Genomic DNA, 26,562 nt, shown 5'->3' with positions numbered 1-26,562 from the left:
GAAATTCACAATCCGAAGGCAAGACATCTTCTGTAGCTTGTACTTCTCTCTCACCAGGGAAAATAAAAAAGATAACCTGTAATAGCTAACAGTTTTAAGTATTGATGTGATTGTGATAAACACAAGATTAGTAAAGAAAAAGTTTCATTTCTGCAGCTCCAGGAGAGAAACAGTGATTCTAGGGTTCACATCCAGGCACAGGAAAAGATATACAAGGTCATTTTCACAGTTATAAATTCATAGTCCTGGAGGAAGACTGTATTACAACTACCACATCTATAATAATTTTTAAAATGATGCTTGCATGGAGGCCATATTCCAAGAAATGCATGCATAAGGTTTTAGATGGCAGTTTTGTCATCTTAACTGTAAAAAACTGCTTCTCAAATTACCTAATGGATTTACTAGATACCAAAGATATGACAATAGTCTCCTACCAGCAATAAATGTCTAGAAATAGTGTTTAAATAGGCCATGCAGGGTCTCATAGTCAGGAGGGTGAGGGATGTGAAAGAAATTTCAAAGCAAAAAGAGAAAACTCCAAATTAGAAGAGCTTCAAGAAGAAAACTAGTTAGCTTGGCACCATCAGCACACATTGTTCTAATCTCTTAACGCAGTCAAGTGTAGAGGCACCTTTCTATAGCAAAAGATAGGAAGGGAGTTGAGGGAGAGTTGAAAAGGAAGAGCAAATTCTACATAGTTACGAGTCCTGTAATCCAAGATAATATGGTGTTTTAAGATTCATTTTAAGCAGGGGCTGGGGATTTAGCTCAGCGGCATAAGCTCCTGCCTTGCAAGCAGGCAGTCGTGAGTTCAATCCCCGGTACCGATAAAAAGGAAAAAAGACAAAAAAAAAAAAAAAAAAAAAAAAGATTCATTTTAAGCTTCTTTGTTACTATTATTCACCTTGTTTCCCTATCCTTCTTATGTTTCATAAGAAAATGAGGCCAAATATTTCAGAAATGAGACTATTGGTCCTACTCTACTGTATTTTAAATGTGAGTCCTACAGCTAAAATTTAACTGCACTACTGAAAGGTCAAAAATAATGCTATCTTAATATTATATTCTGAAATAGAAAATGACACCTCCCCTTGAAGAGTCCTCAGCAGTATTATGTAAAACAGTATTGAATTCAAATTTTGTAATATTTTATCAAGAAATGATAAACTTGAAAGTCAAAAGAATAGGGAAACAAAATTTAAAGATACTTTAACTTCTGAAATGTCCTGTAACTGTTTTAGAACTTTGTAAATAAGCCATTATCATTTGCTGATCCGCATTACAAAAATATTTCCAGTTTCAGAGACTTTGTAATGCAAGAGTAAAACAACAGTGACAATTCTCTTCTCTAGAACTTAAACTGTCTCATGTTAATGTGGTCTTCCAGAGGAGTCAACTATCTCCCTGTCACATACAGGCCTTGGCGCCATTGGTAGGGTGAAATTACGGGTAACTAAAGGGAAAATGGAAACCTCGGTTTTGCTTCTGTAAATAGTGATCAGTTAGGGAAGACACTGTTTTGAGAGGCATCGTCTTGTTTGTTACTGAATATTATAGAGGAACCCAGTTGAAGACATGGTTGATATTGACTGCTAATTTGAAAACAACTAACCCTATCTCTCAGGGTTTAAGCAAAACAGGTTTTGTGTGCAGAAAGTGGCCAGGTACATGGGCTCCATCTGTTTTCTCTGCTGAGAGACACTGATATTCAGTATTGACATAAAACCCCAGAGAAATCTTTCACTTTTAAATATTGCATAAAAAGAATCTACTAAAGAGTCTGCTTTTTGCTCTCAGGAAAACAGGTTGTGTTATAGACGTGTGGAAGGAAGAGCAACTTCTGTGGCCATGTGGAAGGGAAAATAAGACACAATCTTAGTGTTACGACAGCCTGAGTGAAGCGCGAATGCTAACAATCAAAAAGCACCATAAATAACGACATGAGGCCATGAAGTGGTCTGAAAGAGCTTTACAATTCCTGAAGGTCTGCTGCCCGATTTCTACTTTGAGAAATGTTGATACAAGAAATCAGTGAGAGGCCTCAGGAGGTACATGACTTACACATTGTATACACTGGGTGCTTAGCAGCAAGGAGCAAGCGATGGAGATCGGGGACAGAAATGAGAGCAGCGGTGTGCTGTATTTTAAGAGACATGAAACTTTTTTCTACAAAAGACCAAGTGGCGAATATTTTAGGCTTCCCAGATCACATCGTTCCCATTGCAACTAGACAATTCTGCCATTTTAGCATGAAATCAGCCAGAGAATACATGCAGAAAAACAGATGCCGCTATATTGCAATTAAACTTTATTTATAACAATGGGTATTTGATTTCCACATCATAAAGAAGTCTCCTTTTGATATTTTTTTCTAAACAGTCATCAGGCCATAGACTGTCAATCTCTGCTACGTTAGAAAGTAAGATTTAAGAAGTACACTCCTATATTTTGGCTAAGTCAAAATATAACTATAATCTGAACTCCTGTGGCAGGACTCAAGATGCCATGTAACTCTAATACTGCAACTGAAGTCTTAGAAAATCAGTTAATTCATTGAATTTGAAGGACATCGTTCATTTCATTATGAGTAAACAGTGGTTTACAGAGTGACCTCAGGGATCTTTAGGCATCAATTTTTCCATTTGTAACTGAAACTGCTAATTACTGTTATTTCTCTACCGCCCAGGGATTTCTCTAAAATTAATTAATGGTCACACAAGTCAATGTAGAAAATGCATTGAGAATCTGAAGAGTGAACATTTGGCAAATCTACTTTGAGGAAAACAAACAGACATAAAGCAAAATGCCACGTACAAAGTACTTGCAGTTCAGTAGATCATAGACATTCAGCTTATATTCTTGCCTATGTTGGCAGTTTTTTATTTTCCTTTCAACAGAACGTCAAAAAAATTACTTTTTTTCTAACTGGATTTGGGCTCTCAATAATTCTTAGGTATACTTTGATTTTTCCATTTTTTCTCTTGCAGTGATTATTCCAAACTTTCAATAGTCTCATGTCTCTAACCCACCCTAAATAAGAACTCTCAGTAAAAGACCTTTTACAAAATCCCAGCCAAAAAGTTCTAGCTGGAATTTCTTTAAGGTTATTGTTACGATGACAGAGTTTTAGAATTTGCCTCATCAGCATCATTGTTTCTGAAGTGGCAAATAAAACGCAGAACTTCTCTCATCCAAAATAAGTATGCGCAAACTGAACTCAGTATTCTGCTGTCTTCCACTGCTCAGGGTGTCCTGTTCCATTTATTATCCCATGTTTCATCTTTATTTTTAACTCATTTTTCTACCAATGTATAAACCGGCTTCTGGAAAGCTATAGCTATAGCTTGGGGGGAAACATGGTGGCTGAGTCCCAGCAACTCAGCTTCTCCAGGACAAAGTGTCTAGAGTCTGGAAAACTGGCTCAGAGAGAACAGCTCAGAGAGGAACCAAAGTGAGTGGAGGGAATGCAGGAACCAGGAGAATTCTGACAGAGGAGAAGAAACTAGGATTAAGTGATACAGAAGAAATAGTGGCCCATGCAGAGTCTGGCTGTGCAGCCAGCAAGGGAAGGTAGGGAAATCAACAACTTTGATGTAGAGAAAGGGAGACTTAAATCGGACCAGAAGCAACATAAAAAATAACATGGTCATATCAATAGGTGCATAAAAGACTTCTGACAAAATACAACACCCTTCATAATAAAAACTCTGAAGAAAACAGGAATAAAAGGACCATACGTATATATGATAAAAACTACATATGATAAGCCAATTTCCAGAATCACACTAAGTGGAGAAAAACTAAAAGCATTTTCCCTAAAATCAGTAATAAGACAAAGATGTCCACTAGCACTTCTGCTATTCAACATACGGTACTTGAAACATTAGCCTGAGCAACTAGGCAAGAAAAAGATATAAAAGGTATATATATAGGAAAAGGAGACTTCAAATTATCATTATTTCTTCAATATATCATTGTATTCTACATGGGAGGCCCAAAGAACTGCACCAAGAACTACTTAGAACTAATAACCAATTTTAGCAAAGAAGCAGAATACAAGATAAACATTCAAAAATCACTTGTGTACACAAATAAAGGATGGAATGAGGAGGAAATCATGAAAAAATCATTCATAGTTGATTTAAGAAAAATAAAATACTTAGAATTAATCTAATCAAGGAAGTGAAAGACCTCTATAAAGGAAAACTACAGTACTCTAAAGAATGAGACTGAAGAGGACATCAGAGAATGGAAAGACATCCTTTGTTCTTGGATAGGCAGAACTAATAAAACAAATACTTCCGAATTGTTATATAGTTTCAATGCAGTCCCTATAAAAATACGAACATCATACTTCATAGACCTAGAGAAAATGATCCTTAAACTCATATGCAATCAGAAGAAACCCCAAATGACAAAAGTAGTTTTAGGCAAGAAGAGCAAGGCAGACTTCAAACAATAGTATGAAGCAGTAATGATAAAAATGGCATGGTACCAGAACAAAAACGAACATACAGATCAGTGGAACAGACTGAGCGACAGAAACCTTCCAAGACATATCACCTGTTTGATCTTTGAAAAAGCACCTAAAAGCACATGTTGGAGAAAAGATAACCTCTTCAACAAGTAGTGCTGGGAAAACTAGCTATGTTTGTAGAAAGATGAAACAGGACCTCTATCATTCACCATATATTAGATTAAAAGCAAAATGGATCAAAAATCTAAACATTTAAACAGAAATATTAGAGCTCTTAGAAAACAAAATAGATTTTAAAAAAATGACATAGAAGTAGGAAAGTAATTTCTAAACAGAACCTTAGTTGCACAGGAAATAGCAACAAGAGTCAACTTAAGGGATTATATCAGAATAAAAAGCTGCTGTATAGCAAAAGATTCAATTAGTAAAGAGACAACTTTCAGAATGGGCAAACAATATTTGCCAGCTGTTCCTCAGACAGACTAATACCTAGAATCTATAAAGGACTCAAAAAAAAATTTCAACCTTCTATAATTAAAGACAGTCAAGAAATGGGTAGAAAAATTAACAGATACATTACAGAGGAGGAAATAAAAATGGCCAACAAATATCTGAAAAAATGTTCAACATCTCTGGCCAGTAGAGGAATGCAAATTAAAACAACACTAAGAATCCATCTTACTCTTGAGTAAATGGCAATCAAGAAATCAAGCACTAACAAATGCTGGTGTGATTATGCTGAAAGGGAACTCTCCTGCACGGTTGGTGGGAATGCAAACTAATACAACTATTATGGAAATCAGCATGGAGATTTCTCAAAGAAATCAGCAATTCCATGTGACCCAGCTATTTCCCTTCTAGATATGTTTCCCGAAGACTTTAAGTCACCATACTACAGCAATACTTGCATGCCAATGTTTATAGCAGCACAATTCATAATAACTAAATCCTGGAAATGGCCTGTATACCTATCACCAGATGACTGGAAAAACAAAATGTGGTATCTATCTGTAATGGAATACTACTCCAGTGTGAGGAAGGTCAAATCTGAAGCATTTGTAGGAAAATGGATGCACCCGGAAAATAATGCTGAGTGAAATAAATCAGACATACAAGCTTTAATATCATATAGTATCCCTCATTGGAGTGAGGCAAAGTAAAACAAAGAAAATGAAAAAAGATGGATAGAAAGGGAAAAGAAGATAGATTTTTGAACAGTAGGGAAATGGCCCAAGGAAAGAAAGAGAAGACTAAAGGAAAAGGAAGGGGAAATGAGAGGAACAAAGATATGTACAGGAACCTAATAATCCTAATAATGTAAACAATATAATCCGTAGCATGTGCTAAGACATATAGTATCAACAGGTATGAAAAGGTGATTGGAGAATCAGCAGAGGAGGCATAAAGGGAGGGAAAGGGAAGAGGATTTAAAAAAAGTTGCATTAACATGTAACCACTCTGAGATGTTTGTAAACTGCATGAATTACAAATATGCACCAATAAAATAAAATTAAATTAAAAAATAAGAAAAAAGGATACTGTGTATTTACATGGATAGCCTTTCTTTAAAAAAAAAAAATCTTTAATCTACTTCTGTGCCCATTGCAATCAGATTTCTGTTTCTACCACTGCTTATAAGTAGCTCATAAGCCAGGGTTTTAGCCCAGCAGCACAAGCACCTACCTGGCAAGCACAAGGTTGTGAGTTCAATCCTTGGTACAATAAAAAGCTCATAAAAATAGCTCATAAAAAGATTTTCAAAAACCTCATCATCCACAAAACCAAATAAATGCATTTCCATTGTAATTAACTACAAAGGGTATAAGGGTGTAGTATAATTTTTTATATGAATAAACAATTGTTCTTGCACTATTAAATGCAAACATAGTCAAAATCCCAATAGAATTTTACATTGAGTTTAACAACCTCTTCCTAAGTATTATATAGAAAAGACTAGAATATCCAAGAAATTTTTGAAGATGAAGCTACCAAATACTAGTCCTAGTAAAACCATAATCGTGGTGGCATAAATATAATAATAAACTATTTTAGACTGCATTGTTCTTCATTGCTTTGCATAATCTACCACTGCAACCCATTCCTTTTTGAACCCCTCTCTCCTTCCATGTCTGTAAAATTTCTCTATCCGTGTTGGCTCATACCTTTCTTTCCTCCAAATCCTTTGCCTCTTTAATGTCTTCTGTCTATAAAGACAGCACCAGGCATCGTAAGCTCAATAGCCCTCTGGAAGAGCTCAGAATTTTTCAGTTTTTAATCACTGTTGTTTAATCTACATACTACCGCCCTGCCTGCCCAAACCGGACTTTCAGAAGATTTGAGTATCTGTGCTTTCTTCTTCAATCACTGTATAAATCTGCACTGCTGAGGTTGCTGATAATCTCTACGCTGCCAAATCACTGCAACTTCTTGTTCTGTCATTTTATTGTCATCCAGTCATACTCCCCTCTCTCCCACAGTTGGCTACTCTCTCCTTTGAAACTTTTTTCTCTGCAATTCTGTAATACAACAACAGCATGGTTCTTTCTAGGTCTTTTTGGTTATTCTTCAAATATTCAAAAGTTTTTAAAATTTTATTTTACTTTAAAATATGGAAGAACCTGGATTTGAGAAATATCTTGTTTTTTCTTTTTACTGTGTTCTCCCTGTGGATGGTCTCATTCATTCTTACAATTAAAATCCCCATGTTTCATTGTTCATGACTCCTAACTTATACCTCTATACCCACCTTCTCCTCTTAACTTTCAGCTCATGCATCTAAACATCCACTTGACATTTGTTATGGCTTCTATCTAAACTGTCCCCCAAAAGTCTTATGCATTTGGCAGGGAATTGTATCATGAGTTAGCGTTATACTCATCCATGGATCATCACTGATGAATTCAGGGCCTGAAAGCGCTGTTAGGAAGTGGGACATGGCTGGAGGCAGGTCACACGGATATGACCTGAAACGGTATATTCCTGTTCCCAGCTCCTGCTCTCTCACTGCAATGACTTGAAAAACTTTCTTCTGCCAGAGCTTTCTCCTATACTTCTCGGCCCTATATAGACTTTTCTTTATATACTTTTCTACCTTAAAGTCAAACAACCATTGACTGAAGCTGTGAGCCAAAATAAACCTCCCATCCTTTAATTGCACGTGTCAGGTATTTTGTCCCAATTGTAAGAAAGGAACTAATACAAATCACTTACAGATAAGGAGGGTCTTTGTTGCGACAATATCTGACCATGTAGTTTGGTAGCCTTTGGAACTGGTTTGTGGGAGAATGCTGATAAGAACACAAGCAATAAAACCCACAGTCTGGAGGAAACAAGGACTCAACTGGCAGTACTAGAGCCAGTTGGGTTATGCTGTACCAACAATTTACCTATATTTTGCGCATAGCCTGAGACTTTAGGGGAGACTGAGATTTAAAGACAGTGGACTAATGAATCTGGCAGAGGATATTTAAGGCAGCTAAACACTCAGGCTGAGGCACACTCCTGGGTACTTTTAGCCAGTACTACAATGAGAAACAGGAGTAAGAGACAGAGTGAAAAGTAAAAAGTTTCCAGAGTCATCTGGCAAGCAAAGCCAGAGGCAAAAATTGGAAACAGTCCAAAAAAGAGCCCAGGTGGTCTAGAAAAAGAAAAGTCATAGATGGGGGTCTGCCCAGGCCCTTTGGACCTCACATCTCACCACAACACGACCTGCGTGCTGGACATGTAACTACAGAATTTAGTGTTTGTCTTGCTGTGTTTTGGTCTTGTTTTTCTCCCAATCCCCTCTACTTCCTGTTCCTCCCACTTGGAATAGAGATGCTTACCCTGTACCATTGTATATTGTAAGTGTTCTTTATTTTTATTATTTGTTTTTTATCTTTACAGGGGATTACAGATGAGAGTTCCTTCAATCTCAGAGGATACTTTTGCCTTAGACTTTACAGCAATGCTGGCACTTTTAAGACTTTGGCAACTCATACAGATTGATTAGATACATTTTGCATAATAAGATAGACATGAGCCTGAGCCTTTTGGGGGGTAGGAGTCAAGCGCTATGGTTTAGATCTAAAGTATTCCCCGCAAAGTCTCATGTGTTTGGAAGGTGACTGGATTGTAGTTTTGGATCAGTGCTATAATCATCACTGGATTCGTGCATTGATGAGTTTAGGGTCAAACGTACTTTTAGGAGGTAATTACCTGCTCAGACATGAGTCACTGGGGTGTGACCTGGAAAAGTGCACTCTTGTCCCAAACTCCTACCTTTTCTCTCTGAGCCATGGCTGCCACACTTCTAAACGACGTCCTTCCACCAGGCTCCTCTGCCATGACCTTCTGTTACTCTGTTTATACCATGGAGCAAGATGACCACGGACTGAAACCATGAATCAAAATAAATCCCTCCTTCTTTAAGCTGCACGTGTCCGGTTTTTGTCTCAGTGATGGGATGGTGACTGTGCCAACACTGCACTTTGCTTTCTCATAGATGAGTCAGCCATTAAGGGTCCCATAAAATACAGAATCCTCAGATAAGTTTGAATTTCAGATAAGCAACAATGTTTGATTATATCTCATGCAATAGTTGGCACATATATGTATGTTCATACACATACACACACACACACACACACACACACACATATAAAAGCATTATTCATTGTTTATCTGAAATCCAATTTTACTGAGAATCCTGCATTTTTAGTTGCAAAGTTTGTCTGTCCCGGTAGAATTTAATACATCTACAGAGGAATTTAGATGTATTACAGGAGATGGTTTCATCTTTCTTCATGTTTCAATTTTTATCTCTTCTCAGGGCTTTCTTCTTCTTAATTTTAGAAGGTAGTAAAATTGTTCATCCAGTTGCCCACGCTATCAAATTGATAAAGTTAAATTTGATTTTCCCCTTTATCTCCTACATCAAATTCATCAGCAAATCCTGTCAATTCTGTTTCCAAATATATCTCAAATTTAGCCTCTCTTTGCTATCCACACTGTCACCACGACCTCTCACCCAGCCAGCTTGATGGACTTATTATCACTCCCCACTTTTAAGCTCATCTTTTCCTAATCTTCTTCATAGAGCAGCTAGAGAAATTGATTAATTAATAAAAAGCACCATAAATAAACAGAATCCACATAAATAGAATATTTTGATCTCCTACTTCAAAATTTTCAGTGACTTCTAATTGCACCTCAAATAAAATAAAACTTCTTATCATGGCCTTAGACTACAATATCTGGCTCATAAATATCTCTCCAAACCAGTACTTCCCACTTTCTCATAGTCCTTCAACCAAGCTGGCCATTTCATTCCAAGAACGCGTCAGACTTCTTCGGACTTTGACATTTGCATCGCAGAGGTGGCTTTCTCTTCCTGGAATCCTTGTCACTCACGTATTTTTCTTCTCCTCCTCCTAACTATCCTTGAGATTTCAGAATAAATGACTTCACTTGGAAACAATCTTATTTAAACAGTCTCCTATCCAACCGAGCTCTATCATTGTCTATAATCCTAGTGTCCTCTGGCACTTTACTTTGTTACTTTTAGTGACAGTACTTAGCAACTGGGTACTGTCTACACACACATACACACACACACACACACACACACTCTACAGGTTGGTAATTTGCTGAAAGTTTCAGATTTATTATGTAAGAGACAGGAAAAGAGGTCTAGATAGATAGACAGCAGAGAATGTAACTTGAATCACTTTTTGCTACTACTTCAAAAAGCACTCAGTACATTGTATTAAAGTTTTAAATTTTTCCCTATTAGATTATGAGTTTCTCATGGACAAGCCAATATCAAAACCATCTTTATAAACCTACATAAATATTTATGAATAAATGGCTAATGAAGGTATTAATTTATACTTGTGGAATGTACTTTGCTTATGTAATATTTGACAGGCTTTAAAAATTAAGATCTAGGAATCTGGTAAAAAGCACCAATGATTTATCTCTCACAATATTTTTTCAAATAGCAAGCAGTTCAGTAGACCAGTGTATTAACTTTCATAAAGCTATTTTAGCATACTTAATAAATAACTGGCTTTATAAATAAACATTAGTAAATACAAGTGCCTCAAGAGAATTTGCTAACGGAACTTCAGTAATCATTATGCATTTTGTATCTCTTAAGGCATATAGAAATGTTATAATCACTTTAGTTGCTCTTCATAATTCATAATTAGTGTTGCTGCCACCAGATGGAGCAGGAGGTTATTTAAATGATATTTTTTCAGGAGCTCACAGAAACATTCCTTCATATAAACTATTTTCTCTATTCTTCTCCTCCTCATATTTAACCTTCCCACCAACCTGATAATCATACTCATTTACATACATAAATGCACTCTGAAACATCCCTTTTGCTTCTTGGGTTAAGACTTTACATAATGTCACTAAACACAATAGTGTGGAGGAACATAAATGAGTACAACCAAGAAATGTACAAGGCTATTAAACTTCTGTCATAGAGAAATTTAATTTATTCATTTTTATTAGTAAGCATCAAGCAAGAATGAAGAATAAGATCAGTAAAAGTTTCTGGTTTTGCTTTTGTTTTTCAGTACTAGCAATTGAATCTGGGTCTGGCGCCTTCTAGGCAAGTGAGCTTCAGTGGAACTACATTGTGAGCAGTTCTGAGACAGGCTGTCACTAAATTGCAGAGGATGGCCTAGAACATGGTGTTTTCCCAGCTTAGCCTCCTGAATATTTGTAGTTATGGTTATGCTGCACCACACCTGAGTAACACATTTTCACTTTAATGAGGCAGGATGGAATCAAGAAAAAGAATTCATCTATTACAATTGTTTTTCTGTTTTTGTTTTTGTCTTTTTCTTTTTGATTGGTACCAGGGATCGAACTCACGACTGCCTGCTTGCGAGGCAGGTGCTTATGCTGCTGAGCTAAATCCCCAGCCCCATTACAACTGTTTTTCCCTTTTCTTTTTCCTATTATATGTCTTTTATTTTATACTTCATATAAAAGTAAATTGAGTTTATTGTATAAGATAAACGTGATATTTAAGCTTATGTGTCTGACTTACTTAACATTATGGTCTCAAGTTCCATCCACTTTCCTACAACTGACTCAAATTTACCCTATTGTAGAGTAGTACAGCCAGTGCAGACAGTGTATCTAAAAGTGTTCCTTGACTTAGTACACTCATCTTACATGTTTTAGATGTTCTCTAGCCTATTTGTCTGCACATTATACACACACATATATAATAAATAGGATAAATAAATGAATCTGATGCTGGAAAAATAAGAGAGGGTGGAGGAAAAAAGAAGGGAATCGAACTATGCATATACGTGGACCAATCTCCTACTGTGAATGTAATCATTATGTATTAAAAACGTGTACTAATAAAAGTTAAAAAAAGAAAAAAGAATTTATGTAGGCCTGGAACTTAATGTACTGTAATAGGGCAGGTAAATGAACATACCTAAGTGTAAATTTTATATTTCAGAAGTAAAGTTGAACTAGTTTCTGATATTATACATACTTTGGTCGATTCAAATGTAAAATTAAGATAAAAACAAAATAAAATAGTGGTTGTAAAAATTCTGTAACTCCGAAATCCTTCTATTTCACTTCATCACAGCCTGGTACATTCTTTTTTATTTCTCCTTTGCCTGTCATCACCAGCCCCACACTAGAAAAGACACTGCTTAGGGAGGCAGATCTTGTTTGTCTTGTTTTGTACTTTAGTCTCAATATAAATAATTAATCCAAAGAAGCCAGGAAGTGCTTGGCAGATGGGTGATGAATGGAAAAAGGGATGGAAGGAGGCAGGCAGAGCATGATAGAGGGAGAAAAATAAGAGAAAGGGAAAGACAAAAGGCACAAGTGCTAAAGCAGTGCCTAGGAAGTAAAATCTCCATAGATGGTAGCAGTCCTGCGGGGAAGATGATGATTACACACTACACTAAAACTGCTTTGCTCATCAGTGTTCTGCAAGATCACTCATGAGTTACACACCTAAATACTTGTATAATCTAACCCACTTCTCAACATGAAATCATTCCCAGTCTGTACAATCCTGGTGCTGTGATAAATGTGCATACAAACATATCAACTTTGATCACAGGTTTCTAGTAGTATACATGTTTAAGCTTATTATATCTACAGCAAATTTCTCCAAAATGTTCTAGCAATTTATACAACCATCAGCAGTGGATGGGAGTACCTGACTCTTAACATTTTCACCAACACTGAGAATGACCTTTATAAAACTATACAACATAGTTTAATTTTAGATTCTTAATTACTCATGAAATAGTGTATTTCTGTATTTCTCTTTTATAATTTTGTGATTAATATTCTTTAATATGCTTTTCTTTTTCTTATTGATTACTAAGATAGGTTTGCAGGAGTTACTCTTTTAGATTAAGGATACTAATGTGTGTGTGTTTTAGTTTTTCAACTTGCCTTTGTTTAAATTTTACATTCATTTCTAAAGCTTATCATTTAAAATGCAAAAGCCCAGTGACTAGACAAAAGAGACATTTTGATCAGTAATAGCTTTAAAGAAAGTAACTTAAATAATTCCTATTTGAACTGATGAATTTGAGATGAAGGACAATGCTCCATTTGGACTCAAAATATTTTCCTACTGATATTGGGAAGTGTACACTGTAAGCTGCTATGGAGGGCACATTTCTAAACGTGAAAACTGACATTAGTGATAGATGCACAATACCATGAATGATGACACTGAATTATACACTTAAGAATTATTAAAATGCTATGTAAATGTAGATGTGTTCACAAAGAAAAGTATTTTCTCTATGTTACAAAGATAGGCGGTAGCTCACAATTAGCCTAAGTGATTACACTGAAAAATTATTTCACACACTATGTTAAAACATTTCATTTCCCTAATCAGAAAAAAATAACATTGATATTAATTTCTTTGTCAATTACTTTCTAATTTAAAATTTAAAAGAGCCATTATAGAAATGGAAGGGAAAATATCAACTACAGTCTATTCACTTTAGAAAAATTAGGTTTCTGGAAATTATCAGACTCAAACAAAACATGCTAAAATTTACAAAGAACAAGCTAATCAAAAGATAGCTCCAGCTACAGTGTCATTTTCCTGTTCCTCCCAGTACGTCTTTTTATGCAAAGATTTTTATTCAAAAATTAATTGTACTAACACATGACATTCTGAAGCCGTAAGAAACCATATTTTATTTTTGGAATAGCTAATTGAAAAATATGCTGCCTATCACAATATTTGGTAAAAATGTAGAAATAATTCAATAATATTAAAATCTGACTGCAAAAATACTTTTGAAATTGTTATTATTTTAATAGAACATCCTAGGATCTAAATCATTTGCAGTTTACTGACAGATTCGATCTTTAGTCAAAGAATTAGAAACAATGTAATTTTTTCTCTAAGTGTTTCTATAGAATAAAATTTTATTTGGTTTTTGAGGTGCCATCTCACAAGCCTCATCTGAAAGGGTAATGAGATTTCTCTGAGCCATTTAAAATAGTAAAATGTTAAAACAATTCTTGATTCTTAACTGTTAGTAGTTATTTACTACAGGATTGATATTTTGGGCCTGGATAATTCTTTCTCAACGCAATGCACTCCAATTTAGACCAAGATAAAACTGAAAGACATGATTTCTATCCTATCGTACGTTTTATAGTGCGATCACCTAATGTTTCAGCTGAAAACAGAGAACTTTCTGCTATCATCTCAGCATACTTTCTGCTGAGAAGAACAGGATCAGCTTCTGGTTTGGACACTGTCATTATTTTCCTTAGTTTTCACTTATTAATGTGGTCATTTCTGCCATTTCACGGAAATAGTCTAAAATAGATAAATGAGATCTGAATTCCAGCAGGCCCTGAGTGAAATGCTGTGCAATGAAGTAAAGGCAATGAAGATGTGACATATCATGAATTCTGGAGAAAACGACTAAAGAACAGGGTTCACATCCTGGCAAAGAGGAAGCAGGGAGCAAGTCTGGGATGCCAGCAGGGTCCCTTCCCTAATGAGCGGCTTGCAAAGGACTCGGCTTATGGAGGAGGGAGGACTGTGTTCTTCAGGTCTGTGCTCTGGGCAAATGCTTCAGCCTTCAATAGTTTTGCCAGTTATTGGTGTTCTGTATAGCACGCAGCTTCACAATCATTAGAAACACAGAAAACTGTCATGCTGTTCATGACAGAATATGACCCCCAATTTTCCTCCACTCTATCAGCAAAAACCTTGCAATAACTCTTTAAGAGTGACAATAGGTGTTGAAGAGAAAATACAATTTAAGTTTTAAAAAATGATTACTGTAAAGGACACGCTACTGTTAATCATTATCAGAATGCTTCCCCTCACATTGAACACACTGATCCTGTTATTCTTGACACTTTTTGAAGCAGTTCTGGAAGTCCTTTTTCATGTCTTTAATTACACTGTCATGGATGACTTGCTGTCCTGAACTGATTCATGGTGCTTACCTTTCACGGTAGTCTTTACTCTGGGAAGAGCCAGAAATTGCATGGTGCCAGGTCAGGTGAATAAAGTGCACGAGGATGCACGGTAATGTTTTTATGAGCCTACTTTTCTTTTGGATGGAACGGCATTCACTGTAGCTTTAGTCATACAATTGTAAAGCCACTCATGAAAGAGGACTTTCCACATCTATTTCAGTACAGGGTAAGAATTATGAGACAAGTGTATTCAACTGAAGGAGGGTATTTTGAGGAGAATTAGCAGAAACATGTCTTCCATGGTAATACATTTTAAATTTTGATATTCACCATAGTTTTTAATCATCCCCTCAGATTTATGAACTTTTACAGAAAGAATTTGTAATTTTTCTGCCTTTCCAGAATCAGAATAACAAACAGACTTCATGCATCCAACCTGATTTGAGTCCTGTTTGATAAAGATGTTTCTTTCTTATTCAGTATTTTTTATTGCTATATGTTTGCATTTGATGATTACATTTCTGGTGGGGAGTTAGTACATGTAGATTACACATCTTAATACTTTTTAAGTCCCCTTCCTTTTGTCCCTTTCCCCTTGCTCCATCTCTCAGTCCCCTTCCCTTTTGCAAAAGATCTACCCCCACTTTTTCCTATTATCTGTCTTTTATTTTCCTTTTATATTTTGGCTTTCTCATATAGGAAAATCTATATGATATTAAAGTTTATGTATCTGGTTTATTTCACTAAACATTATGGTCTCAAAGTATATCCATTTTCCTGAAAATGGTTCAGGTTTATCATTCTTAATAGCAAAGCAGTTTTCTGTTGTGTGTAAATACCACGTTTTCTCCATCCATTCATTTGATGACAGACACACAGGCCACTTCCAAGATTTAGGTATTATCAACTGTGATTCTATAAACATGGTATGCAAGTATTATGGTAATATGATGTCTTAGCTGATTCTGGATGAAATGAGATAGGCATGTGTCTCTCATAAATCTTGTGGTGGTGGCATGTATGTTGTATGCAGAACAGGTATGATATTGTCACTCAAACAGTATTTCTGTGTTAGCATCAAACACCAAAGAACAGTGAGTTAGACTGTATACAAGTGATTCGTTTGAGCTATGTTTAAGTTTTCAAAGTTTAGCACATATTTGGGAAAATTTATAGAAATAAATCTATAAAATTATACTATATTTCACATACAGATATTTATCACTACATTTTAAAATATTCTATATACAAGGATGTATAGGAGAATACTCTTTCAAGAATCAGTGAAAGAAATGTCTCCTCTCAATGACTGGTTGCCTTTTATCTAACAGACACTGCAATTCATTCTTTGACTGCTTATTTTGTTTTTATTTTTTTTTTGTTAGCCTTGCTGCTAGAAAACCCTGTAAAGGTGATGGGTTAAAAGAGTACAGATACCCTCATGGAATCCACCATTACTATTATATAATTTCACTTCACCTTCTCCTTCAAGTAATTTTTTTGTCCTTACTTTCATTTAGCTACAACATACTCATTTATGTATCCAGTCTCTTAGAAGTGTTTTTTTTTTTTTTTTTATGAGCTGGTCCAAGATAAAATATAAATACATACATTTCCCAACTCACCTGCCTATCCTATCAGAAATTCTTAGATTCAGCAGCAGAGTTTTCTGATTTATGAAATCTAGTTCTAGTTCTCAAATTTTTCCTTCAGTGTTTCCCCTCTCCTAAGTATTGGGATTGTACTAAAGACCTTCAAACTGAGCTACCTCCACAACCTTTAAAAAAAAAAAAAATTTTAGACAAGACCTTGCCAAGTTGCTAATTTACTTGCTTCAGATTTTTTTCACCTGGCTGAGTAAAAAACAGAAAAGAACTTAAAATTTATTTATATATTATCAACCTTTAAACTGTTATTGTTATGATACAACAAGGATAATCTGTCCTCATCATTAATACCCTGATGACTTCATTGATTATCAGAAGAGAGCTCCAAGACTCTTAGTTTGGGGGAGGGGATGAAAATTGAACCTTCCTAGAAAGATCAATGATATAGATGAATAGATAAATAAGCTACATTTTCTTTGCACATGTAATTATTTTTAAAAGGACAAACAGTCACATATAAATAAATGCATAGTAAATTTTTAAAAGATTTTCAGCATAGAAATACATCTGTGGTCTAATGTACAACTACAAATGAGCACTTACTGATCTTGGATCTCTACTTTAAGCAGCCATAAGTATATTTTCAAACATCTTATACTTTCAAATATTGTAACTATCACACTTGGCCTCCAATGTGGGAAGCATACATGGATTATTAATTTTAAAAAGAGGTCCAAAATGACAAAACAATTGCATAGTAAAATGCTTAGTAAAGATTAATTATAATATGTTTTAAATGAATTATCTCATGAACTTTTCAAAGCAATCTTATGCAATGGTAATCTATGGCCTCCTTAAAACACTTATGTCTTTGTTTTGATAGATCTCACATACTTTAAGATTCATTTTAAATGTACTACCAAGTTGTGCAGGCATCACCATCATCTAATTTTTAGGATAATTGTATCATCCCGAAAGAAATCCTGAACTCACAAACTGTCCTTTCCCACTTAGCTCTTGGTAGACCCTGGAGTACTACCAATGTACTTCTTATCCATATGAATTTACCCAATCTGAGCATTCTATATAAATGGAATCACATAATAGGCAATCTTTTGAAACTGTTTCTTGTACTCAGCATTTTATTTATTTATATTCTTTTTCACTAACAAATGATATAGTCCATTGTACAGAAATGTCACATTCCATATATTTTATCAGTTGATAGACATTTGGGTGATGTCCACATTATGACTATTGTACATATTGCTGCTGGGAATACGAGGGTGCATCTTTTGTGTTTATTTGTACTTTATATGCTTATTATATTTTATCTATGTACTGTATTTGTTTATTATAATTTACCTAAAGAAACATTTCAAAGACACATGAAACCTTTACAAAGCAAACCAAAATTCTAAATGATATAAATGTATAATCTCTATATGGATATATTTTACTGATTTTATAATTAATCCATTGCCTTTGATAATTCAAAGGCACAAGAAAAAATTTCAACATTTCATTTATTCAACATACAAAATCTATCATTGACATTATTAACTCATATCCCCCTTTGATTATGTTACATTCTTCAAAAGGGGACCATCTTCAAACTAAATAAAGTCAAATTTGCTTATTCCAAATACTATATATCTATAATAACTGTGACAAAATGATATGTGAAGTTATCTAGCCTCATAATTTTTGTTAAGTAAGCTGCCATTTCACATGAAGGTTCAGATAAATGTGAAAGGTTAGTAACTTTGTCAATATTGAGTAACATTAACTAGATTATGACATGGATCTAGCCAGAAGAGCATATCACAGTTTTCTCAATATTCAAGGTGATAATGTAACCACTATGTATCACTAACTCATTTATTTAGCACAGCAATTAAAGGGTCAGCCTGTCCGCCGAGCCTGTTCATGCTTGGGTTGCAAGAAAAGAAACTTGCCAGAACTGTTCCAACTGCAAAAGTCAACCCTGTCCAGGCGGGTGCCTGATGATGACCGTGTCACACTCTGCTATTCACACCTGGCTCATGCACAGAGATAATTCCCGCCACAAACAACCCTCAAAACCCATTTTCCCAAGCCAAGCAGTGGCTGTCTGGGTCCCCAAGGCAGTCTGCCCACCCCCCACCTCAACACCCACCACCCAATAAAGCTTCTCTCTAGAGGCAGAGTGTCTGATCTGGCTTCGTGTGGGTTGCAGTCCATCAGCGATCACTAATGATAAGGTCAATTAAGATTCATAAAGAACTGTGTATTATCTGCTGTTTAAATGAATTCATTATATCAGAGAGGTTTCAGAACAATTTATTAAATGCACCTTTCAATTTCCCCTGTTCTGTCACAGATAGGCTCCTAAAACATCCATCAATTTTAGTTAGGTGTTACATATGTCCTACCTCCATTTGCCTACTATTTTATATACAGGATTTAACACATAGTTCATTGCAACAGAAAGACAAGAATTAATTAAGTGAAGAGAATTGCCTGTTTGTACTTTATTGCTGACTCAAAGTGGATTTTAATTTGTGCAGTTTGCTTCTGTTAATGAAACTTTCTATTTAAAATAACTACAAAAACCTGTAACATTAACGTAATGAATACATTCTCCTACAACCTTAATAAAGCCTTTTTTAAAAGTTTGCTTGAAGCTTTGTAATAAATACGACTCACAGAAAGTAGCTTTTAAAAAAAAAATTCTAATGGGAACACTTTATACTTTCAGGAAACTATAATCTAAACCAATCTGTAAAAGGTTGCCTTCAAATTCAGAAAAGGCTGAAACTTTAATCTTAGTGTTTCTTTTTAATAGTATAAAAAACCCTCCTATAAACAGAAGAACCATAAATTCTAACATAATACTGGCTATATTTCATTAACTGGGAGACCCTTGCATGGAGCGCCCTTCAAAAACTCTGCCCTGAACTTTTTAACATTTTGTCAGCTTCTGATTAAGAAACATACACTTGCTTATATTACTGACTTCTTAGAACAGGACAAAAGAACAGATTCTCTCAAAAGCTGAGGTAGTCAAAGCACCATTGTCATGTGGGGACACCTAGAGCAAAACCCAATATAAGGTTGTAATAAGTTTATTCCTCAGGGTACAATGTGCTCAAAAATAGTTATGGCATTTATCACCTTAAAATAGGACTAAGAGAAAAATGAAACAAAACACACAATAAAGATTTTAGAAAAAATTAACAATACATTCAGTGCACACAGACTAAATTCCTTGACAGACCACAGAGATGATATCAAGGGAGTTCTTCAATGCAATTAGGCATCCAAACCCACATTAAAGAGGGAGAATCAGCTTGCAAAAGAATATGTTGAAGTATCATATTAAATCCCTATTTTTGCTGGGCAGCTAAGTAATATATAATTTTCATGCTCTTACCCACTCATATGATACACAAAAAGACTTCTGTTTAGTAAAAAGGTAGTAGCACTTGGAAACTCTACTTTAAAAAAAAAAAAAGAGATTACTTCATAATAAAAAGGAAGATCGTAACCGGGGTACCTGTTTTTACCTTTGCTTTGCGAAAGTGGTAGACCACCAGCATGCTGACGAAGTCCAGCAGCATACACAGAGCTTGGAAGCAGATGATGGCAAGTCGTAAATACTTATCCTCCTGGACAAAGCATGGGCGGTCATCAGCACAGTAAGGACAGCCCTCTCTGCAGGGCAGGCAGACATGGGTTTCTTCTGACACCCCTCTTGCACTTCCTGAAGACTGATGATCCGGATCCGCTCCTGAAAGTTCCAAATAAAACCACAGGGTCATTTGTACCTCTGAAACAGGTGAGACAAATACAGGGTGAATGTAGAGCGTGCCTCGTCATTTCTTTTCACATTTATTATAGGCCTTTCACTGACTTGCTAGGAGAGAGTCATTTTACCTTTTGACTCAAACAAAATTCTTCAATGCCTTTGATATTGAAACTCTCAGAGTAATTGAGAAAAATTAGCAAAAATGGAAATGAAACTCCTGCGGGAAGAAAACAGTCTAATGAGCTTTTTATATAATCAACTACCACTCACCACATAATGATACTCCCTACAGCACAAATCCCATTTCATGCATACTTGCTAAAGAATGAATCAGAGGCTGGATAAGAAAGTTGATGTCTTCTATATATTGAGTGAATATATATATATATATATATATATATATATATATATATGTATATCTCACTCATATCACTTTGGAACTCCTTGACCTACATGGTATAGAATCTAAAATGAGGCCTTGATTGCTCTTTAATTCATCAGAGATCTCATTTACCAAATTCATTAGGACTAAATGGTACTTAAATAACAGATATTCAGTATGCAATAACCTAATGATGGTACATGCTTTGCCTAGAGTCCAGAATATAGTTACAAGCTATCACATAATTTTCCACTTTACACACCCATAGGACATTTCCACACTGTCTGCTTACTAATGTTACTGATCCTCTAATTTTAAATTCTTCTGTCTTAATTATCAAATGAAAGTTAGCTCTGAAGCCTGAGGGTTATTTTTAGTTTTCGAGTCCATTTTAGCATCAACAAATATCCAACTAATAACAAATAATGAAAAACCTCAAACATTTCCAACTGTGAACTCAACATAAAATACATTAGTGAATGTTCATCCAGTTTAGTATAAAACTCAGTTTTTAATGAGAAATTCAGGGAAGAGGTTTTTCCATTCAATAGCATTTTACTAACAGAAAGTCTGTATTTCTTTTAACTGTATTTAAAATTTCATAGTCTTTCTGAAATATATTTATCTATTTTTCCTTAATAAATAATAACAAAAGTATAATGGGATAGTATGCCTTAAGAGAATGTATTAGTATTCAAAGAACAAAGAAATAAAAACAGAAGAAGTGAGTTAAGAAGGACTCCATGGAATGTGAAGTTCTACACCAGACAATTTCAAGTTGTGGTCCAATTTATTGTCTAGGAGAACTAATGCAAAATCTGAGAAATAATAACAATATAGTAAGAATGTAGTGTAGGAACCAGATAAGTATGAGATAGAGAACTTACAGAGAAACTGCATGAGATAATAATTAAGAATGTCAGAGGAAGACACGTGACAAGTAGAAGTACTTATGATGTCGTAATATAAATCTCAAATTAACTGGAAAATGCTGGAATGTGATCAAGTATGATGATGGAGGAAAGGCTACAGGAGTTAATGATTTTATTCCTTACTGGCCTTTAAGACAGTATTTTCAACAACTAATAGAGATTGATATTAAGTTTCAGGATTTAGGGACTAAGTAAGTGATATTATTTCAGTGAATGTTCCACTGAATTAAAAAAAAAAAAAAAGGAAAGGAAAGTTCCTGGTAAAGAAGAATGGAGATGGTGTTAAAAAACAAACAAAGTGAGTTTTAATTACCAAAAAGAGCCTTTGAGAATTGAGGAAAGATATAAAAATTTATAAAGAAAGGGCTTGAGAAATCAATAGTTTATATTGTATACACTCAAGAGCATCAGGGAATAAATTAACTCTAAAAGCCCCTCTTCTAATACTGGAAAAGAGTAGAATTACACAAGATTTTCAAAAGTTTTTTTGCTTTTGTTTTGTTTGGGAGAAAGGAGAAATCAATTGGAAAAACTATGTAGAACTAAAGAGAAGAAGAGGAGCAGGACAAGGAGGAGGAGGAGAAGGAAGAAGAAGAAGGAGAAGAAGGAGGAGGAGGAGGAGGAGAAGAGGAAGAGGAAGCAAAAGGAGAAGGGAAAGTTAATCTTGAAGTCTTAAATTTTCAACAAAGCAGGTATGAATGTGCATTGACAGTGAAAAAGGTAATTTTAAGGCTGAAGACATAAAATATTAGACAGCAACACATTACAAGATGATATGTTGGATCAGCTCACAAAAAATAATTCAGTTAGGATAAGCTAGCATGACTTATTAGGAGACCTATTCAAGAAAGACAGTTTTGTGATTTTTAAAAATAATTATCAGAAACATAGAAATAGATAGAATAGAACAGCTAGAGATGGGTAAAGAGAATTGTGCCAGTGACAGTTTTAACTTTATTTTCATGTGATTATAAACATATGCTTCAAGATTTAAAAAGGACAAGTGAAACAAGAGGAGAAAAGGCCAACACAAGGTTATGAAGCGGCGACCTTCACGCTCTGGGCACAGCTGGTGTTAGAGCTTCCAGAGACCTCATGTAACCGAGTCCACTTGAAGTTAGCAAGGGAACCATTTCTCCGGTAATGTTACTCACTGATCAAAAGGGTCAGAGTTTGAATAGCCTTACATTCCTAGAATAATGTTCTCATGGGTCCAGAACAGCTTCCTGCCTCCTGCACCGTGACTTCAGAGGTGCTCCATGCTGATGATGAGAAGCATGTCAGGAGTTCCAGTCTGAGAGGAGGCACAAAGCCATTCAGAGGCACACACCTGTAACCTCAGCTGCTTGGGAGAATAACAAAGGAGGATGGCAAGTTTGGCCCATTTTGCTCAATGTAACAAGACTTGTCTCAAAATAAAAAAGAAAATTTTAAAAGGACATAGGGCATGAGGCATTGGCAGAGCACTCTAGTGTGCAGGCGTCCCTAGGTTCAGTGTTCAGTACAGAGGAAAAAAGGAAATAAAGCACACATTCTTTTCAAAATTTATATGTACAGATTAAAAATATAATGAACAAAAATTGGCTTTTTCCTTCTTCATTGTCTTACTAGAAAATTTTATTCTCTAATCAGACATAGACATTCCTGCTCTATGATAGAAATATATTTCTCTAACTCAATGTTATTATGCATCTTTTCTAATTTTGGCCTTCTCTGCATTAATATAGTTTGTTATTCATGTAAATTGTGTTCAGAATTATTGCAAATCCTCCAATTCTGATTTCCTGAGGAATGTAAGTTACTTGTCTATATTCAACCTTGAAATGGATAATGGGAGCTAGAATTCAGGAGTATAGAAAACTCAGAGAGTCTTTTAAAGAGTCCACTCTTGCTGTCAAAAGCTGGATTTAAACGTTCTTACCCACTGTGTTCCGCACCAGCCTACTGCCCTGCGGACACCATCGCAGAAACCTCCCAGTGGCTGACTGGTTGTGTTTCTGCAGGGCTCTTCCTGAGGCTTGAAGTCCTTTTGACTCTCCTTACTGGTCTGTGTGGTTCTACTCTGCTTAATTTTATAGTTCCAAAGATCTACAAATTGTACTCAAATAAACTATGAGCTCTCTAAAATATGACAGTGATTTTATATTTTTATTTTCCTATCAAGATTAAAATTACAAAAGAATATATTGGATCATAATATCCAATCATAAGTACAGGATATGTAAGAGAAAAAGCATATGCATTCCATCATCTTCTTTGGGTAGAAATGAAATAATAAAAGCATTATGGCTACTGAAACAGTAGCAGCTAGTATAAAGTTAGAGGCGAAATATAACTCCCAAAGATTTGCTGGTATCACCAATGCTAAATTACTATTAGATTACTACTTTAATATTCATAAATACAGGAAAACTTGTCAGAAAACAAATTATAATCACATTTTATTCTTTTGTGCTCAAAAGTATCTCAAGAAGACCAGAAAAGACAGTGAAATGCTATCTTAAGACATTTTGTTCATTATTTTTTCACATCCTCTGACTATTAAAAATGAGATAATACTACAAGGAGCAACACATGGTAAAAGAAAAAGAAAAACCAAAGTCAGAAACCTGCCTTCTAAAGCTCAAACACTAACTAAAAGGAGAGCTTTCTACATCTATCATTTCTTGTAGGACTCAAGGCACTATTTAATTGTTTTAGTGTTCCAAAAAGCTTTATCAGTTTATGTTGAAATTTTTTTAAGACAAGGGAATATACACAGCTTGTAGAAATCAATCTTTTTTAAATAATAATAATGAGTTCTTTGTTATATCACTATATTAGTCATCTCCATGACAAAACACTTGCAAGCAAAAACCTGAAGAAGGAAAATTTATTTTGGCTCAATATCTCAGAGTTTTCTGCCTGGTGGTCTGCTGGCTCCATCACTTTTAGACCTGTGGTTAGCAAAGAAGCATCACGGCAGAAAGGCACGATGAGAAAGGTGGACAAAGCCACGGCAGCCAGGACACACGAAGAGAAGACAGATATATGGCGGCCCTTGCAGGTTAATGTTCTCCATGATCTGACTTCTCCAGGGAGGCCCCTGAATTCACTAATGGATTAATCCATTGATAGGGTTGGCATCTCAATGATCAAATCACCTACAAAAATCCCTGTCTCTGAATAAATGCATTTTGGGGAAATATTTTTGACCCAAACCATAACACATACTGAATAGTATTAAACTTATGATCATTTAAAATTTTTTATTCATTGAGGACTGGAGTGCATCTCTGTATGCACTCTGAACCTAATGTAATATTTTATACATATTGGATACTCAGTAAACAATTACTAATGATGACAGTACTATCTCAAAAAGATAAACTGATTGATCTGTAATGTAACATTTTTTGAAATTAAGATTCAACTCAGTACGTGTTTCTTCATCTTCTCCAACCAAATATACTTAAGAATTTATTCAAAATGGTATTTTTGAGGATGCTAGAAATAATACAATAAGAATATTAAATTTTTATAATCTTAAATATTAGTTTATCATGTGTAGTTAAATATGTGTTGCAACCATGTCAAATGATAATTTGATTTGGAAATTTCTTTTATTTTTATTTTTCATTTAAAAAGATTAACATAAAAGAGGATATAACAAAACATCAGAACAAAACAATTTGAGCAACATAGTGTTTTACCACAAGACAACCCGACCTAACGTAGCTACCATAGTGTCTTTTTCCTTGAAATATTTGAGTATACCTTTCGTACACTATAGTATCAAACATAATAAAATAGTATAAAACCATTCAAGAGAATGAAAGTATTACAGGGTATTAAGAACCAACTAACAGAAAACGAACAATGGTTACTATATTATCTCCTTGTTCATAAAATTTTGTTTATACTATCACACATAATAAAATCCAATGAGATACAACATGATAAAATCAATGGAGACAGAAGAACAAAAGCATGGTAGGACTTAAAAACAAGATGATATTAAATCATCACTAGTTATTATAACTACTTGTTTTCTTGAAAATAGCTGTTCATACCATCACAGACAATAAAATCACACAACCCAGAATAAAACCATTCCAACTAATGAATGAAAACATTATAAGGATTCAAAGCAATATAATGGGGAATCATGATTACCCTTTACTTTTATGTATTCTTACCACTTCTTACACTAGGGAAACTATTCAGTATTTATATATGTGAGTTTGATTTATTTCACTTATGAGTATGGTCTCAAGCGGCATCAACTTATTTATAAATATCTCAATGTGATCATTTCTTATAGCTATACTCCACTGTATAAAAATACCACATCTTTTTTATCCATTCCTCAGTTGATGGACACTTATATCTGGATATTACAAATTGTGCTGCTATAAACATGGATGTACATATATCACTGTGGTATGATGTTTTAAGTTCTTCTGGGAATATGACAGAAGTGGAACAGCTGGATTGAATGGGACTTCCAATCCCAGCTTTTTGAGGAATTTCCAGACTGGCCTCCACAGTGGTTGCACCAGTCTAAACTCCCACCAACAGTGCAGGAGAGTTCCTTTTTCCCCACAGCCTCTCCAGCATTTGTTGTTGGTAGTTTTCTTATCCTGGCCATTCTTTCTGGAGAGAGATGGAATCTCAGTGTTACTTTAATTTGCATTTCTCTAATGATGAATATTTTTTCATGTATTTATTTGCCATTTGTATTTCTTGTCTGAGAACTGCATATTCATCTCAGATGCCTATTTTTGGATTGGATCTTTGAATTTTGGGGATTTGATTTTCTTTAAATTCTTTATATGTTTTAGCCAGAAGTCCTTTGTCTGAGGGACAGTTCACTAAGATTTTTTTCCCAGTTTGTGGGTTTTCTTTTCACTATCCTGGAGACTTCTTTTGAAGTGCAGAAA

General features: G+C 35.0%; 1 protein-coding gene across 1 annotated transcript in view; it reads right to left on the bottom strand.

Moving 5' to 3' along the window:
• Gpr158 (G protein-coupled receptor 158) overlaps positions 1–26,562 on the bottom strand; it is a 424,142-nt gene that overhangs the window by 173,231 nt on the left and 224,349 nt on the right. Inside the window, exon 4 of the mRNA XM_003463167.4 lies at positions 20,085–20,308. Coding sequence (XP_003463215.4) covers positions 20,085–20,308 — 224 coding nt within the window. The remainder of the gene's footprint in view (positions 1–20,084; positions 20,309–26,562) is intronic.

The sequence above is a fragment of the Cavia porcellus genome, unplaced genomic scaffold (assembly GCF_034190915.1).
Source record: "Cavia porcellus strain 051 isolate PalLab524CR breed Dunkin Hartley unplaced genomic scaffold, mCavPor4.1 scaffold_27, whole genome shotgun sequence".
In the NCBI taxonomy this organism is placed as follows: domain Eukaryota; kingdom Metazoa; phylum Chordata; class Mammalia; order Rodentia; family Caviidae; genus Cavia; species Cavia porcellus.
Note: the sequence above shows the minus strand (reverse complement) of the source record. Positions and strands in the feature narration are given on the sequence as shown.